The 16,456-nt window shown below is 46.9% G+C and overlaps 1 protein-coding gene across 1 annotated transcript in view; it reads left to right on the top strand.

Annotated features, from left to right (window-relative positions):
- LOC138503906 (mucin-5B-like) overlaps positions 1-15,474 on the top strand; it is a 447,355-nt gene extending 431,881 nt beyond the window's left edge. The window contains exons 43-45 of the mRNA XM_069623991.1: positions 7,101-7,140; positions 12,235-12,358; positions 15,123-15,474. Coding sequence (XP_069480092.1) covers positions 7,101-7,140; positions 12,235-12,358; positions 15,123-15,288 — 330 coding nt within the window. The 3' untranslated portion in view covers positions 15,289-15,474. The remainder of the gene's footprint in view (positions 1-7,100; positions 7,141-12,234; positions 12,359-15,122) is intronic.
- The last annotated feature ends 982 nt before the right edge of the window (positions 15,475-16,456 follow it).

The following is a 16,456-nucleotide window of genomic DNA, read 5'->3' as shown; positions in this document are numbered from 1 at the left end:
CATTAATGGCAGCATGCTCCGACACAGAAGACGGGGATGTCGAAGTCAGATACATCCATGACCTGTCCCAATCCCCCTGTCTGTTCCATCCCGTACACCATGAGGATACCACGCAGGGGCACCCACAAGACGACGACTGGCCATCCCCCACAAGCCCTGTGGCAGGGCAACATGAGGTGATCAGCCCCTCTGTGACACCACCGCAAATGGCCATGGCCCAGCAGAGGCAACAGTCCCTCGACCAGTTAATCGTGCAACAGCAGCAACTGGCCACGCTGCTCAAGGACCATGCCGATGAATGTGGGGGCACTAAGGCAGACATAGAAACATCAACTGAGACACTTAGGGCAGAAATGGAGAGAAGTACAGAGACACTAAGGGCACAAATGGAGAGTAGCACCGAGTGCCTGAGAGTACAAATGGAGAGTAGCACCGAGAGCCTGAGAGTCCAAATGGAGAGAAGCACCGAGAGCCTGAGGGGGGAACTGCATGCGACGTCCAAAGACGTATGTGCCGAACTTGCCGCAGTGCGCCGTGTGCTCACTGAGCTCTCACAAACCCTTAGGGACATGCATGGACGTGAGCAGGCAGAGACATCATCCGTTGCAAGTTCCGTCCAGGGCAGCCCCCAACGTAGATCTGGGAGGAACCTGCGCTCCACAGGCAGGTGTGCCCCTGATACCCGCAGAGGGGGCTTGCAATAGCGACTGCCCACTGACAATGAGCATCTTTGGACACTGGTGTTCGGGGGGGAGGTAGGAGGGTGGAGGGGGTGTGTTGGGCTCACTTGGGTGGCGGGTCGATAGGGTGTTCAACATGATATCACATATGCCATAAACAATGCACGATCAACCAATGAGATGTGTGGACAATGATCTTTGTGTACTAGGCCATCATAGGCGTACAGTCCACATTGTGCATGTACCAGACACACACAGTGCCACGAGTCCCGTGTCCATGTATCAGCCACCAGGCGTGAGTGCTAGAAGCATGCATCAATGAGATGCTGACGAATGTCACGGCCCTCCTGTGCCTCGCGGACTCCTTGAGGTGCTGCCACATCCCCACCCTCATCATGACCATCTTCAGGTGCTTGCAGTTCTGCGTCAGGGGGCATGGGCACATTTCTACGTACGCACATGTTGTGTAGCATGACACATGCCATCACCATCTTTGCAACCTTCTCATGGCGGTACAGGAGTGCCCCGCCAGACCTGCTGAGGCACCGGAAACGAGTCTTCAGTAGGCCGAATGCCTGTTCTATGACTACACGGGTACGTGAGTGGGCATGGTTGTAGTCCTCCTCATGCTGGTCCCGTGGGTTCCGGACTGGTGTGAGGAGCCATCTCTTCAGTGGATATCCGGCATCACCTGTATGTGGACGATAAACGAATTATGTGGAATGCCATTGCTACGTACGCACCCCCCCCCCCTTCCTGCCAGGTCATTTCCGCATCACATACCCCACATCATCATGCATGAAATGAGACTCACCGAGTAGCCAGGATCTGTACCCTGCGTGTCGCTCCATGTAGCGTGGTATTGTTGAGTTCCTCAAGACCATAGAATCATGGGTTGATCCAGGGAATCGGGCACAACAATGTGTAATGATCCTGTTGGAGTCACACACCATTTGTACATTCAGAGAATGAAATTGTTTTCGGTTGCGGTACTGGGCCTCCATGGCATGTGGGACGACCAATTCCACATGGGTGCAGTCGATGGCACCAATGCAACCCGGTATGCCGGCAAGTGCATGGAATCCCACTTTTGTGTTGGTAATTTCCTGCTCCGAGCGTGGTAGAGAGATGTAGTCGTCTGCGTGCTGCAGGAGGGCATAGAGCACTTGCAATAGTGTCCGTGAGAACAGTGGCTGAGAAATGCCATGCAACTGTCCGACTGTGTACTGGTAGGTGCCTGTGGCCAGGAAGTGGAGTACAGACACCACCTTCAGTAGGGGTGGGATGGCGGTTGGGCTATCTATCATGCTGACAAGGTCAGCCTGTGTCATGTCCACAATGGCGGCTATGGTGTCCCGGTCCAAACGGTAGAGGGTGTGGATCTGCTCATCAGTGAGGTTGAACGGATGTGCTCGGAGGGGTGGGATTGCGGGCTGCCTGCGTGGTGGTAGTGGCTGTGCTGGCGGCCCTTGCTGGCCCTGCCTTGCCCTCCTCCTCCTCCTGCGTCTCCTCCGTGCGGCTGGTTGTAGTTGGTGTTCGTCTTCTTCTTGGAGTTGGAGTACTTGCAGTGCTATCAGGTCCCCCAGGGCCAACATCGCGAGTCCTGCCGGTAGCATTTCGGAGTGGGTGTGGTTGTGGGAGCAGACTGGGTGTGCAATTTATGTGTTTTCAGGCTGTATGGCCTCCACCTATGGTGATTCATTCCACCTGTGCAAGCTGCTCTCCCCTTTGGCCGAGCACGTCCCGCACACAACGCTGCAATTCGAGGAATGGCATCTTGCTATTACAATCATGTATTTGTACCCGATGGCCGTGTAACATTGGTTGATATGTTCATTCGGCTATGGTCCCATTGTTTCACATACAATCTTTGCAGTCGCGAACAGACTTGTGAAGGGTCAGTGGAACGTAGTACTCGAGTAACGGTGGACCCTCATGCATCACTGTACCGAGTTGCAACGACGGGCGGGGCGTCCCATTTGTGAGTGAAGGCAGTTGCCATTTTCACACACAGCCGCACTAGATGGATTAATTTGTGATTTCAAGCGGCCACAGATGCCTTTTCGACGTGATGTTGCAAATGAGGAATTCGAAGGGCGGCGCTTTCGGTTATCAGCTAGCGGCGAGGAGATGCCCACAGGTCTGACTGCAAATATAACGTTCTATTGTTCAATGTCCTTGGGACAGGGGCCATGGCGAGGATGCAATGATTGATATGAATAGTTTGGGATGCGCAATAGCGAAGTGGACGATGAGGCCGAACGTTCCCAAATACATGTTACTTCACAACACTGGAATTACGGGCTGGGGCACAGTGGATTTTGCAGGCTGCATAACGCACAGACTCAATGGAATTCTCACATGTTATGTGAGTATGGAAACAGGCGTTATCATTACGGGATGAGGGAATGATGAATGGATGCATGGACAGATGATTTGATACAGTGTTTGCCATGTACAGGGCTTCTTGGAATCTGTCCGCCTCCCCTGCGCTATGTGATGCAGGGCTGCCATAGTGGGACCATCGTCTATCTGGCCTTGTTGAGCCCTCCCTGTCTCGACGCGCCTTCAGACACTTGTGTCCATGCACGTTACCAATCCCATCTGATGGATTCTGTTTTCACAGACGCATGCACAGGTACACTCGTTTGTGATGGTGTTTTCACCTCGATATAGATAGTTATGAGTCGCAAGTGGTTTTGGGGTGGTGATGATCCTTTGGAGTGGGCTAGCATGCATATGGCTGTGGACTCTGTGTGATCATTGAAGTGAGTTGTTCGAATGTAGTTCTGATGGCCATTCTATTCTTTTTCTTTTCTTTTGGTTGACAGGTATCTCCTCCCCTTTTGCCACTGCCATCTGTATGCCACTCCTGCAGATGGCTTTTACTCCCGACACCTGCTGCTTCGTGTTAATCAGTGGAGCAGCATTACGATCTTATGGGACGATCGCCAATGGGCCACATGCCCTCACGCAGTACTAGTGGCTCGGAGCAACATTTCGGCCTTTCAGCTGGACTAGTGCCTCCCCATTGGGACGGCCCTGCGGTTCTGTGCGCTTCCATGTTGCCTTTTCGTACGAGAATGTGGCCCTGTGTACCATGAAGGAACAGGGCGTCACACAAGAAGTAGCTGGTCATTTCTTGCGGATGCAGCCCACAATGGTGAAATGTGTTTTGGAGTTCATGGCCTAATGGCTGTATGGGCTTGGTGAATTTATTGTGCATTAAATTTCTATTCTGATATGGGCCGTGTAGCGTTCTTCTTTGCAAGTGATGTGGCATATTCCTATTTGGGGAGCGATGTATTGTGAGGAGATCTGCATTGGGTTCCAGCTTCGGAGTATAGTTGCGTGGTACTGTGCTGGCCGCGTTTGCCTACGAAGCCCAGTGAGGTCAGGGATGAGGGCTGCCAATATGACTGTTTGAATGATGTCATGCTCAGGGGCGGGGGATTAGGTTTTGTGTAACAGATGCCGGTCAGCCAGGTGGACTGGTGGAATGATGTGATTTTCGGAATATTGCTGGTCACAGGTGCCTGTGTTTGCGTGCGTTTCTTGGTGGGGGACTGAGGTCATGTCCATTGGAATGGCTTCTGTATTCGTGCCATCTGTGCCCTGCAGCTCCCATTGGCCCCTCTTGAGATTCTTTTGTTCGTTGGCATGCATGGGTGACTTGTACATTTCACTGGTTGCATTGTGACTTCATTGCACCTACGGGGAGTTGTACTATGTGGCCAGGGAGCGGTGTACAGGCACTCAGTGGGGCCGTTTACGGTTGATTCGCAATGCCGTACTTCTCACCATGGCGGAATGGTACTTTCCGCCGTGCTTGATGGCGTTAGGTACATGTCCGCTAGGGTCGGAATTCGCGTACCCTTGCGCCATGGTGGTATTTACGGTTTGGCATGGCGCGCGCGCGCGTACTTGGTGCAGTTAGCGTTGGCGTTCACTACGGTGTCGCTAATGGCATCGTACTTTGCGGTGACGGGTCGTAGTCGCACCGAGCGCTATTCGATGGCGGTATTGCATTTCCGCCATCGTTTTTCGATTTCCGCCAGGGTCGTAATGAGGGCCTATGATCTCTAATCCCCTTAAGGTAAAAAGGGCCTTGCTTGACCTCAATTGGGTTCATACAAAAGATGACTTTCATTCCTATACATCTTGAAGTCATCTAAAAGATGAGCATACACACTGAGGATCCCCATCCAATATTCTGCTCCAATTTCCGAATAGGTACTATCGTGGGACTTTACTTAGGGTACAGTGGAATCTTCTTCTGACCAAGGAAATTCTGCTTAGGAGGAATTTTATAAAGAAATGTGTCTGTAGGTTCTGTTTCTCCAAACTTGAGTCATTACGACATTTGATCCTGTAGTGTGATTTGCTAAGTTCTTTAAGGGACAGATATTTGCCAGCTTTAGAGCCTGAATTGTATATCGTTCGATGTGGATATGGCATGAAAATGTTGCTTATGTAATCAGACTGTACATGAGGGGCTGGCCCTATCAAGCTTAATAGAAAATCTAAATTTGTAGAGTTACAGTAGTTTTGGGCTAATTGACTTCTCTCCTTAGTGGAAAGCTCTGAATTTGGATACCCCAATCTCTTCTTTGTCCACCCACAATCTGCAATGTAAGGGTTGAAATTGTTGGTATTCTCCCTGTGGCTTCTGTATTGTAGCTTTGCTAAGCTGTTCTCTGTTTACTAATTTTAAGGGGGTAAGTTGCATAGGTTATATAGACATGTTTATTTCTAGGTCTCATATTTATTTTTTATCTATTAGGTTAAAGTTTTGATTTCATGGATGTTTTAAGACTTGCTTATCTTTTATGTTTTTTATATGGCCCATGTTTCTCGTTTGAATTTGTTCTGTTCAATAGAATATTATGATGATGGATGCTTGTTTTTATTATTATTAATATGTGTATATTTCTCTTCAAAAAATGTGTAAACGTTTATTTAAACCAAATACAAAAACAAAAAAAAAGTGATCTCTGCCTTGCTGCATCATACAAAAAGTGATTTGCGCTAAACGAAGTGGAGGGGACAGGAAGGAAAGCAAGGTACAGAGAGAAACAAGATGGTGGAATCGTTCCACAACATTGACGAACTGCCTTTGTACACTCTAACCCTGCCCCACACTCATGCCCATCAAATCAATGGCCCTTTGGTATGCAACACCTTGGTCTGAGGCTAGTGCTCTTGTGTAGGTTGTGTTCTTTGATTCCTGTTTCCCTGGATAGCTCCTCCAGATGGACTGTCCTGCTCCCCAATAAGGTTTTATCGGACCTCCAAAAGGATCAAAAGCGAAGCCCAATATTTCAGTCTCTTGTACTGCTAGCTTCTAGAGTCAGGCTGTCTGACTAGAATACACATAATCCTTCGACTGCTCACCTGCGCTCACAGTGTTGACAAATATATGATACTAATCAGATGTGTCTCTTAATACATATGTAAGCCCCTCCCTACCTCACAGGGTATGGCTTATATTTTCAGAGGTTCCAGCCACTGGGAGTGGAATTTATCATAACAATATGGAATTCTGAACAGAGGTGTAAACATAAAGCAACCTCTGCACTGCAGCTATCAAACAGGGTACCTTTGATCTATGAACCTGTTCTGTGCCATTGGAGAGCATGAGTTACAGAACAGGAAACTGATACAGCAGGGCACAAGTGTGTGTTATGCTGGGGCTGTCTGATTAGCAGAACACCCTTCCTGAGTTAGAATTACCAATATAATTTTAATGATTAATAATGAAGAAACCCAGGGCTTCAACACTGAGGCCTGATGTGAATTCCTCACAGTTCCTCGACTCCACTGTCCATCCTTAGAAAATGGAGTTACCAATTTCTGAAAGGAGAGGTTAATTATCTTCACAGTGCTTCTACAGAAGAAGAATTGTGATCTCTATAGAGCAACCTACAAGTAGGGTTCACTGTCCCTTGTCTATCGATCCAATGAAAAGAGATGTTTTCATCTCCTGGTTATTCAATAACGTTTCTTCATTTCTAGGCTTTCACCTAACATGAGAGGATCCTAATCTCCAGGGTCATTGTAGAACTTTAGGTTTCCTAGAATATGTCCTGTGCACTATTCCAGGATTTATTGCTTCAAATTAAGCCTGTGAATATTATAGCCCTTTGTGCACCTGAACAATGCCTTAAAGGATCTGTACATATGTCTTAAATCAATACATTCCCACCCTATTTGATCAAGCACTCAGAATTGTTTGGCTGAATTGATGGTATTCAATGCTGTAGAAAAAATGACACTGTACATTAGTAAACGTGGGATTGTGGATATTTAGGGATGTGTCTATGTTGGTATGTGTGTGAGGAGTGGGAGGTTTGAAAGTGATGGCACAACAGTGCAGATTCCCTTCATCCTACAAGCTAACCTTGTTTTTTTGTATTTCAGGGAACGATTGGCAGATCTCCAGACGGATGTTGTGACACATGTAATATTATAATTTATTTTGAAAAAGATGTATTAGATTTTAGAAATGGCTACAGAGAACATATTCATTGTACATTCTGTCAGCGAAGTATGGTATACTGACATTCATAACAAACAGACAGATGATTACGTAAACATAACTGATGACATGTCTTTACAACTACCTTTGCATCTGTACATTTGTATCTGTGCTAATTTTTTGGGAACAAGCAAAACAGATGTATACAAGCATTGACAAAGGAAATCGTTTTGGGCGTTTACTGCTGTTCTTTGCATTTTTCAAATATAGGCACCAGGGTGCAAGGAGGAGAGTGCACCATTTCCAAGAGGAAACTCTTGCACCATAGTTCGTGAGATGGACCCATCTTAACTAACTGAAATCAGTGGATATGGGAACCCCCAATAGAAAGTTTGGGAGATGGGCCCTTCTTAATTACTTTAAATCAGTGGATATGGGAACCCCCAGTAGAAGACTTTCCCCTTTCACATGACAACATTGATTGCACTCAGCCTGATATCAATAGCACTCTGAAATTAGAATACATTATCATGATTGCTTTGAGATATTAGAATTATAGTCTTTGCCTTGGAGAAGACCAGATGGGCGAAACTCATAGCCATTTAGCGGCAGCTTTCATTTTAAACATGGCAGTCTTTATTATAAATTACTAGCTGTACCACCTGGCATTGTACGGGTCTGTAGCTGACATGCATGTGGATGTCTGCTTTAGCCTTGCATATGTTTTATTGTGTCATAACTTCCAAAAGCACCTATACTGATAGCACAGGGCCAGACCCCACTCCACCCCTGAGCAGGATGAATGGGTGGGGTTGTTCAAATTTCACTATCACCAGTACACCCCAGACTGGTATGCCAACCATGTGTCCTAACTTCCTATTTTCTGAAAAGTCGCAAAATCGGCATTCTCCAGAAATCGCCTATGCTGATAGCACTGGGCCAGACCCCATCCTGTGCAGGGCGAATGGGTGAGGTTGGTCAAATTTCACTATCGCCAGTACACCCTAGACTGGTATGCCGATCTTGGCCAAAATGTCCTCCCACCAACTGTTATGGGGCTGGAGCCAAACCTCGAACATATAAACACACTTTCACACACACACATATATATATATATATATATATATATATATATATATATATATATATATATATATATATATATATATATATATATATCATTATCAGTCACAGAAAACAACTTACTAATATTTTCAGCCAAGGAGTCTTATGATTCTATGCAGGTTGATGTATGCTCTGCCAGTTTATGGTGTTAATAAACTCACTGAACTATAACAGAGATAATGAAGTTTTGAGTTTGGAGCACCTGCCTGCGGGTGATTTTCTTTATATTTCACCAACGTTTCAAAGGAGGATGCATGTGTGCAAGAGAATGAGAAGGAAGGAGAATGGGCAAGGGAGGAAACTATTGAGAGAGGGTGCCATTTGTGATGAACAAGAGGAAATATGAGTGAGAAAGCTTGAGAGTGATTGGGTAAGAAATAAAGCAACAGTGTGAGAGGAAGGATGAGAGGGGAAAGAGATTGGGGTGGGAAGGGTGGGTTGCAGAGAGAGTTCTGTGGGCTGCGTTAAAGAGATTGCAGGTATGGTTAGTGGGGACAGAGAGAGGTGTGTTGGTGGGGGTAGAGAAAGTGGGGGTAGGGTGGCTTGGGGTAGAGAAAGTGGGGATAGTGAAGGTGGGTGGAGGTAGAGCGAGTCGGGTAAGGTAGGTAGGGTTAGAGAGAGTGGCAATCGGGTGACTGGATCGGGTAAAGAGCGTGGATGTAGGGTGTGTGGTTGGGTAAGAGAGAGTGAGGGTAGGGTGGTTGTGGATAGAGAAAGTGGGGGTAGGGAGGGTGGGCGCAGGTTGAGATTATGGGCCTCATTACACGGAAGGCGGTAATGGTTAACGGCCACCGTTAATGGTAACGGTGACCGTTAACCATTACCGCCTTACTACGAGGTCCCTTAGCGGGTTGGTGCTTTAACGCCTGCTTTCAGGCGTTAAAAACCAACCCACTAAGGGACCTCGGAGCTAATTACGGCACCACAAAATTGCGGTGCCGTAATTAGCGCCTTCCCCATTCCCATAGGGCAGAAATTGGAATGGGGAAGGGCAATGGCGGAAGGGGGATTTACTGCCCCTCCAACCTTGGAATGGCGCGGTAAATCCCCTTTCCGCCAAGGCGGTGCCGGTATTTTACCGGCATGAGCCATGGCGCTAAAAGCGCCATGGCTCACCGCCTTCCGTGTAATGAGGCCCTATGGGTGTTTGGTGGGTGGGGGTAGAGAGATTGGGGTAAGGGTGGGGGCAGAGATAGTGGAGGTACGGTGGGTGTTGGGTAGAGAGCTTTGGAGTCGAGTAGGGTGAGTGGGGTTAGAGTGAGTATTGGTAGGGTGGGCGGGGAAGAGAAAGCAGGGGTAGGGTGGGTGGGGATAGAGAGTGGGGGAATGGTTGTAGAGAGTGGTGGTAGGGTGGATGGTTGGGGATAGAGAGAGAGTGGATGTGGGCTGGGAGGATGGGGATAGAGAAAGTGGAGGTGGGATGGGAGGATGGGGATAGTGAGTGTGGAGGTAGGTAGGTGTGTGGGGGTAGAGAGAGAGTGGGGGTAGGCTGGATGAAGGTAGAGATAATGGGGAAGGGTTGGAAGGTGGGGCTCGAGGGGTGTAGATAGAGTGGAGGTAGGGTGAGTTGGGGTACAGAGAGTGGAGGTAAGGTGGGTGGGTGCAGGTAGAGAGAGTACAGGTTTGGTGCTAGAGAGATTGCAGGTAGGGTGTGTGGGTTGGGGTAGAGAAATTTGAAGTAGGGTAGGTTGGGGTAGAGAGGATGGAAGAAGGGTAGGTGGTGGTAGAGAGAGTTGTGGTAGGGAGGGTGGGGTTAGAGAGGGTAGCAGTGGATTGGGTGGTTGGGTTAGAGTGAGTGAGGTAGGTTGGGGTAGAGGGTGAGGATAGCGTAGGTTGGGTGGGTGGTAGTGCAGAGGGTGAGGAAAGGGTGAGTGTGTGACGGTATAGATGGTGGGGTAGAGAGAGTAGAGTTAGGGTGGCTGGATGGGATAGAGAGAGAGGAGGTAGGGTATGTGGTTGGGGTAGAGAGATTACGGGTAGGGTGGCTGTGGAAACTGGGGGTAGTGGAGGTGGGTGGAGGTAGAAAGAGTTGGGATTGGGTGGGTGGAGGTAGAGAGAGTGGGGTTTGATTGTTGGGTAGAGAGAGTTGGAGTTGGGTAGGGTGTGTTGGGGTAGAGAGTGGGGGAATGTAGCTAGAGAGTGGTGGTAGGGTGGATGGTTGGGGATAGAGAGAGTGGAGGTCGGGTGGATGGGTGGATGGGTGATGGTATTTGGTAGGTGGCAAAAAACATGATGAGCCAAGCAGCCTTGGGAGAACTTGTCAAAAGTAGCACAAAATAGCTTAAACTAAATCCAACCAGCACACTTAATGGTGGTGGATGGGTAGTGTGTAGAGAGAGTGGGTGTGGGGTATGTGGGTGTGTGTAGAAAGGCAGACTGAGGAGGTCAAAAGAAATCTGCCATTACAAGTAACCCCAAAATAGCCCAAATGACAGATAAAATAGCCCAACATGAAGTCGCTACCCAGCTGGGAAAAGGAAAGCCCCGCATCTGACTTGCTTCTTACAAAGCTGCTGATTGGAGAAAATATTAAGTAACTTTTCATTGAGTAGAATGCTGGAGGAGTTTTGAAAAAAGAGATTTGAGCTATTTGGCAGTTTCATGCCATGGCATTGCCCGTTGCTATATCAACCGGAAATTTTGAGTGCAAAATCCCTCTCTTTCTCTTCTGTAACAATGGTTTAGATAAAAAGCGAACAAAAAGTCACCAAAACCCAAACAAGTATGGTGGTAAGAAAAAATAAAAAGGGACGAGGCTATGGGCAGACTGCCCATGCATAATTACACAGATGCAAATGTTCAGTTGCAAACACAAAGATCAAAATAAAAGCATTCAAAAAGAAATCTATACAAAACAGAGGTTGATATTTTAATTAATACTTGATGTAGATTTCTTTTAGTACAAAAAGGGTGGCTTATGTTTATTGATATTTTGCATCATATTATACGATTAGACAATATGTAGACATCAGCATGAGTAGTAACAAAAGGGACTAATGGGAAATTCTAGGCACACATAGTAGCTACAAGCTTGTGACAGTGTTTCCACAGAAAAGTGCACCGAGTACAATAAGAATATTCACCTGCTGATGTTGTAAATCTTTTCTTCTGTTCTTATTTCTTAACTACGACATTATTTTGTGTTATAGTGAAAAAGGAGACATCTGTGATTTCATATGTAGTCTTCTCTTGCCCACACTAAAGCATTAATGTTTCATGTGCCTGCATATGTCCTTTTTGATTAATACCCATTGGCACAGCCAACAAATCTCTCCATCATTGCACCCCATAGAATACAGTTGAGTCCAATGATGTATCCGGTCCAATTATATACATTGCTCCTCTACCCTTTCCTTCTCGTGCCTTCCTGAACATTTTACTTATCCCTCACACTCATCCCAACGTTCTACTTGACTTTACTCCTCCCAACCACTACTGAATGTTCGATCATACTCCTCCTTTGCCTCTCTGGAAGGGAAAGCACTTTGATGTCATATCCTATGGCAGGAGGTGCTATACAAATGCAAGATAACATAGCATTAATGTTATCCTGCCATTCCCTATTTGAGTCCAATAAAACATGTCTCTGGATATATGTCTGCACCCATGTTACAACGTTATGTCCCAAAGGGAGGTCAGGAGTAGGAAAGAGCAGTTTTTGAGTTGGACAACATAGGCATTGGTAGAAAATAGCAGACATGAGCACACCAATATGTCAGAACACTTAGGAAGGTTCGCACAGAGTTGGTCATCAAGGCAGTAAATAGAGCCAGGTAGACAAGGTAGATTGGTACAGCTTTTAAAGATTAATTCTTCAAGCGACAGTTATAGGCCACATACAGTTTCCACCTTTTGCACAAGAAACGTTCTGATGCACCCCAGCCACACTGGTTTGAGTCCATGTGTAGCTAGCAACTCCCCAGTGCTTAACACTGTCATGTTCTCCTCAAGGTCTGGAGAAGTCGCAAGGCTGCAAAATGAAATCGGAATGGTTGAACATCAGCAATGACAACTGCACCACGCTAGAGCCAATCGAGGTCCACTCCTGTCAAGGAGCCTGCTCTTCCTCCTACACGTAAGTAACATGCTGAGAAACTCATGTATCTGAAAAGATCAAACATATGTACAGAAAATATTTCCTAGAGCACCTTTGCACTTACAAGTGGTTTATCTCTGGAGAGAATAGGATGCTCACATGCTGTCCGCGTGGCACTAGGTTATGTGTGAAGAATACATCATTGAGCTATTCCACATCCTCCTTCTGCAAGGATGTGATGCCCTGACTCTCATTGACCATATGTTCTGTGTGCCATTGGTCTGTGAGAAATAGATCCTGACATTCTCTGAGCTGCTCAAATGTTCACTACATTTAGTTGTTTGCTGTGAATAGATGTTCAGCCCTAAGGTGAGCCATATGAAATATCATGGACACACCATGTAGAACCCAGGGACGTCTGATGTGTCAGCAGATTCTCTATGTGACAGTTCAATCAGAAGGATGCCCTCATAGCCACATAATGCTTGCATGGCTCTTTTAGTGAATCCAGGAAATGGCGGCTGCCCGTGTGCGCTTCATCTGTGAGAATAATATCCCCAGGTTCACTGGTTGTTCTTCCTCTATAAGAATGAGACACATGTTCACTTCGGGAGCAGTTTTTCTGTAAGGAAAGAGAAGAGGAGCTTGACGTCTCTGTGTCTACTGTTGGTTGAGGAGGAAACACGTAGGCACCTTGAGAGCACCCACACGTAGGCACCTTGAGAGCACCCGGCATTTGTGAGAAGGAAACTATGCACCCATGCATGGGTTTCCTGTGCGTTTGTCTGGCCTGTGCAAATGAGATGCCCGAGTCCCCTGTGTGTTCGGCTTTTCTGTGACAATGAGATCGTTTTGTTACCCGTGGGGCAATATTTTCAGGCTGATGGGTGTTGCAACACCACCGGTATATTGCTGCCTTCAAACACATGGACTGATATTAGAGCCTTAACTGAGTCCGTAAAAGTAAGTATGGCCTCAGTGTGTGTTACTTTTAGAAGCTGGTTGGCTGTGCCTGAAATCAGTCTCTGATTAGTAACATTCCACAACATCCAGCTTTCGTTGAATTTTGTTCAGAACCACATACAATGCCCGCCATCAGATAGGGCATGTGTGTGATGCCAGAGTTGGCCAAGGGGCATGTGGTGGCCCTTCGTGTACACTTTGGGGCCTTTGAAGCCAGTGCTGTGCGAGTCTCTTCTCTTCGTGAATAGGAACATTGCATCGCTTTTATGTGTGTTTCATTTGTGAGATTGAGACACTTGTGTGGCCTGTGGCCTGTGGCCTGTGGCCTGCTTCTGTGAAACATGACAGTCTGTGAGAAGAAGATGAGTGCAGAGTGAGGTCTGCCTTAGGGAGCTCTCCCTTACCACTCACCACAATGCATGGGTGTCAACCAGTGATGCTGGAAGACAGAACTGATTTTGTTCCAACTGCAATTTTACAATCTTGACAGGTTTTCTTTCAGAGAGCATAGTATGCCACCAAGTGGTTGTTTGCAAGATAGGGGGCCTCGTATGGGGGTCTGGTGTTGCACACCGCTGGCAGTACTCAATTCAACCGGCAGGGTTCGGGGCATTAATCTCATGCAGCAAGCAAGGAGGATGATGGTTCAGGAGAGGGGGGGTAGCAAGGCGTGAGGCAGAACTGTTCGTGGCCCACTTCACACGGCCGTGTTCCAGCGAAGGGAAGAATAGGAAACAGAGGGTGCAAGCTGGTTTTGAGCCCTGCAGCAGGAGGGTGTCGTGATGGACCACATGACTCCACTACATTAGCACACTGGTGATGCCTGCACTACAGGAGGAGTTGGGCAAGCTGGTCACATGGTCTCTACTCCACTATTAAGGTAGTGACCCTTGCACTGAAGAATGTGTTTGAGTACAATTAACTGTTGAAACCAGCTCTGACAGCTAGAATACAAGTTATCTGCATCTGGGGCCTACACTTCTGTATTTCTGTTCTTCCTCTTGCTCGAACTAGAGATGTTGAGAAATATGCACCCACCTTAAGAACAACCTTGTCAGCTCTTTGCCTTTCATTGCCTAAATTCTTCTGTGTGCTTGTAGCGCCTGCATTCTTCAACTCTCAACCCACCACTTCTCCCCACAGATTAAGGCCTGGAAACCCAGACACAATATGCCAGGACCAATCTGCTAAGCCTCAGCGCTGGCAAACCACTATGTGGTAAAGGGCACAGCATAGATGCCTATTGCATTGCATTATATGATGGTTGCATGACTCTAATGCATTAATACAGGGGTGATCCCTCTACCGCAGCAGGAATTTGACAGGCTTGTCCATTGGCTCATTCTACGTACACTAGTGCAGTGGTGATCCATTTGCTGCAACAGAATGTCAAAATCATGTCCCCCAGGGCTCTACTCAAACTACTGTAATGGTGACCCCTGCAAGCCAGCAGTGTCAGACATGCATGTTCATGGGCATCAACTACATAAGTGCAGTGGTCACTCCTGCTCTGCAGCAAGAATGTGACATGATGGTCCACATGACTTTGTTGCACTAGTACATTGGTGATTCCTGCGCTCCAGAAGGCGTTTATTGTGACTGTCACTGGAGCTGTGCTAAACTAGGGCAGTGATGAGCCCCTCACTGCAGCAGGGGCTGAACATGAAGGGATCTAAATCCTTATTACAACAGCATAGCGATGATCCATGCGCTGCTGTGGGGTGTGAATATGACTGTCTATGGGGCTCTGCTACACTTGTTTGAGAGGGATTTCCTTTCCCTGAAGTCGAGCTGTGATTTGATGTCTGTTCAGTGTGGTGTGTCTCTCATCCCCCTGCAGGTTTTCTCCAGAGGTTGGCCAAACTCTGCTCAGATGCAGCTGCTGTAGGGATCTGGAATTCCACGTGGAGGAGATCACTCTCTTCTGTCCTGACAGCAATACCACCACCCCTTACAAGTACACGTTCATTGACCAGTGTGGATGCTCGCCATCCCCGTGCAACTAGTCATGGGCCACCCTGCAACCTGCCGAAAGAACACCTCCCAGCGGAAGCACTTGACTGCATACTAATGTATATTTGTGTAAATCGACTATAACTCTGTTCTTCTTCTTCTAGCTTTGGTAATGGACATTTAATGATTTGGGAAGGAGAAATGCATGTCGGCATACTATAAAGACACATTTGCAAACAGCTGGCCACCGTCACTTCTTTAACATCTGCAAGCATGTCATACTATGTCATGATTGTCATTGACATCTGGGGAATATTTGTAAACAGCACTGTCTTCATGTTTGACAAATCTCTGTGTGAGCCATTTGACATTACCAACAAGCTTCATGAAACTTTTGTTTTAGGAAACCCTTCCTTTTTGAGTCTAACTTGATAACAATGATTGGTTCCAGTGTCTGCTTTCGAGGAAATCATTCTATAGATCTCCTGTTTGGTTGCTACTTTTTTCCTCCTGCGATGCTGCAACACTTACAGGTGGCTGATACAGAAATTCACAGGTTACCTGTGTAAAATAGACTGATCCTTTTACGCCGGCACTTGAGGTGCACATGTTGCTGCCAGCCTTGTTTAAACCCTCAGTCACCCCCTAGTTAAGAGGTTCAACTGGTATAGGCCTACTGCCCGGCTCTGCAACTGTTGGCTCGTCAGAAGTTTTGCACTACAACTCCCATCAGCCCTGTTCAGCATAGTCAATGGATAGGGATCATGGGAGTCGTAGTCTAAAACACCTGGACACCCAAAGATTGCAGATCCCTGACCTAGTGCATAGTCCTTCACTAATTCCAATCTTGCTCTCCTATCTGCAAGTCAAAACCAACTGCAACAGACTGTTAGCCAAATTCCTGTCCCGCCACCTCGCTGCTTCGTAGTGTCATTGCAGTTTTTATTTTACATAAATTGTAGGCGATAGACTTCGTATTATTTTGTATGCATATTTAGAACCTCTTTCTCTTTCCTTTTACCATATATGCACATCATACGACATCAGTGCCATTCTAGCAAGATATACAGTGCTACATTTCCTCATGAATCAGTGCACAAAACACACTGCACTACAACAGTACATAGCATAGCTCTAACTACAACAATGTCTTGTGCCTTGCTCTTTCTAAAGCTGAAATCATGTCAAAACACATTCTGCAAAACCTGGAGCACCAGGAAT

This window comes from Ambystoma mexicanum, chromosome 11 (assembly GCF_040938575.1).
Source record: "Ambystoma mexicanum isolate Mex_15411 chromosome 11, UKY_AmexF1_1, whole genome shotgun sequence".
Classification (NCBI taxonomy): Eukaryota; Metazoa; Chordata; class Amphibia; order Caudata; family Ambystomatidae; genus Ambystoma; species Ambystoma mexicanum.
The sequence above is the reverse complement of the archived record's forward strand: the minus strand, read 5'-3'. Positions and strand labels throughout refer to the sequence as shown.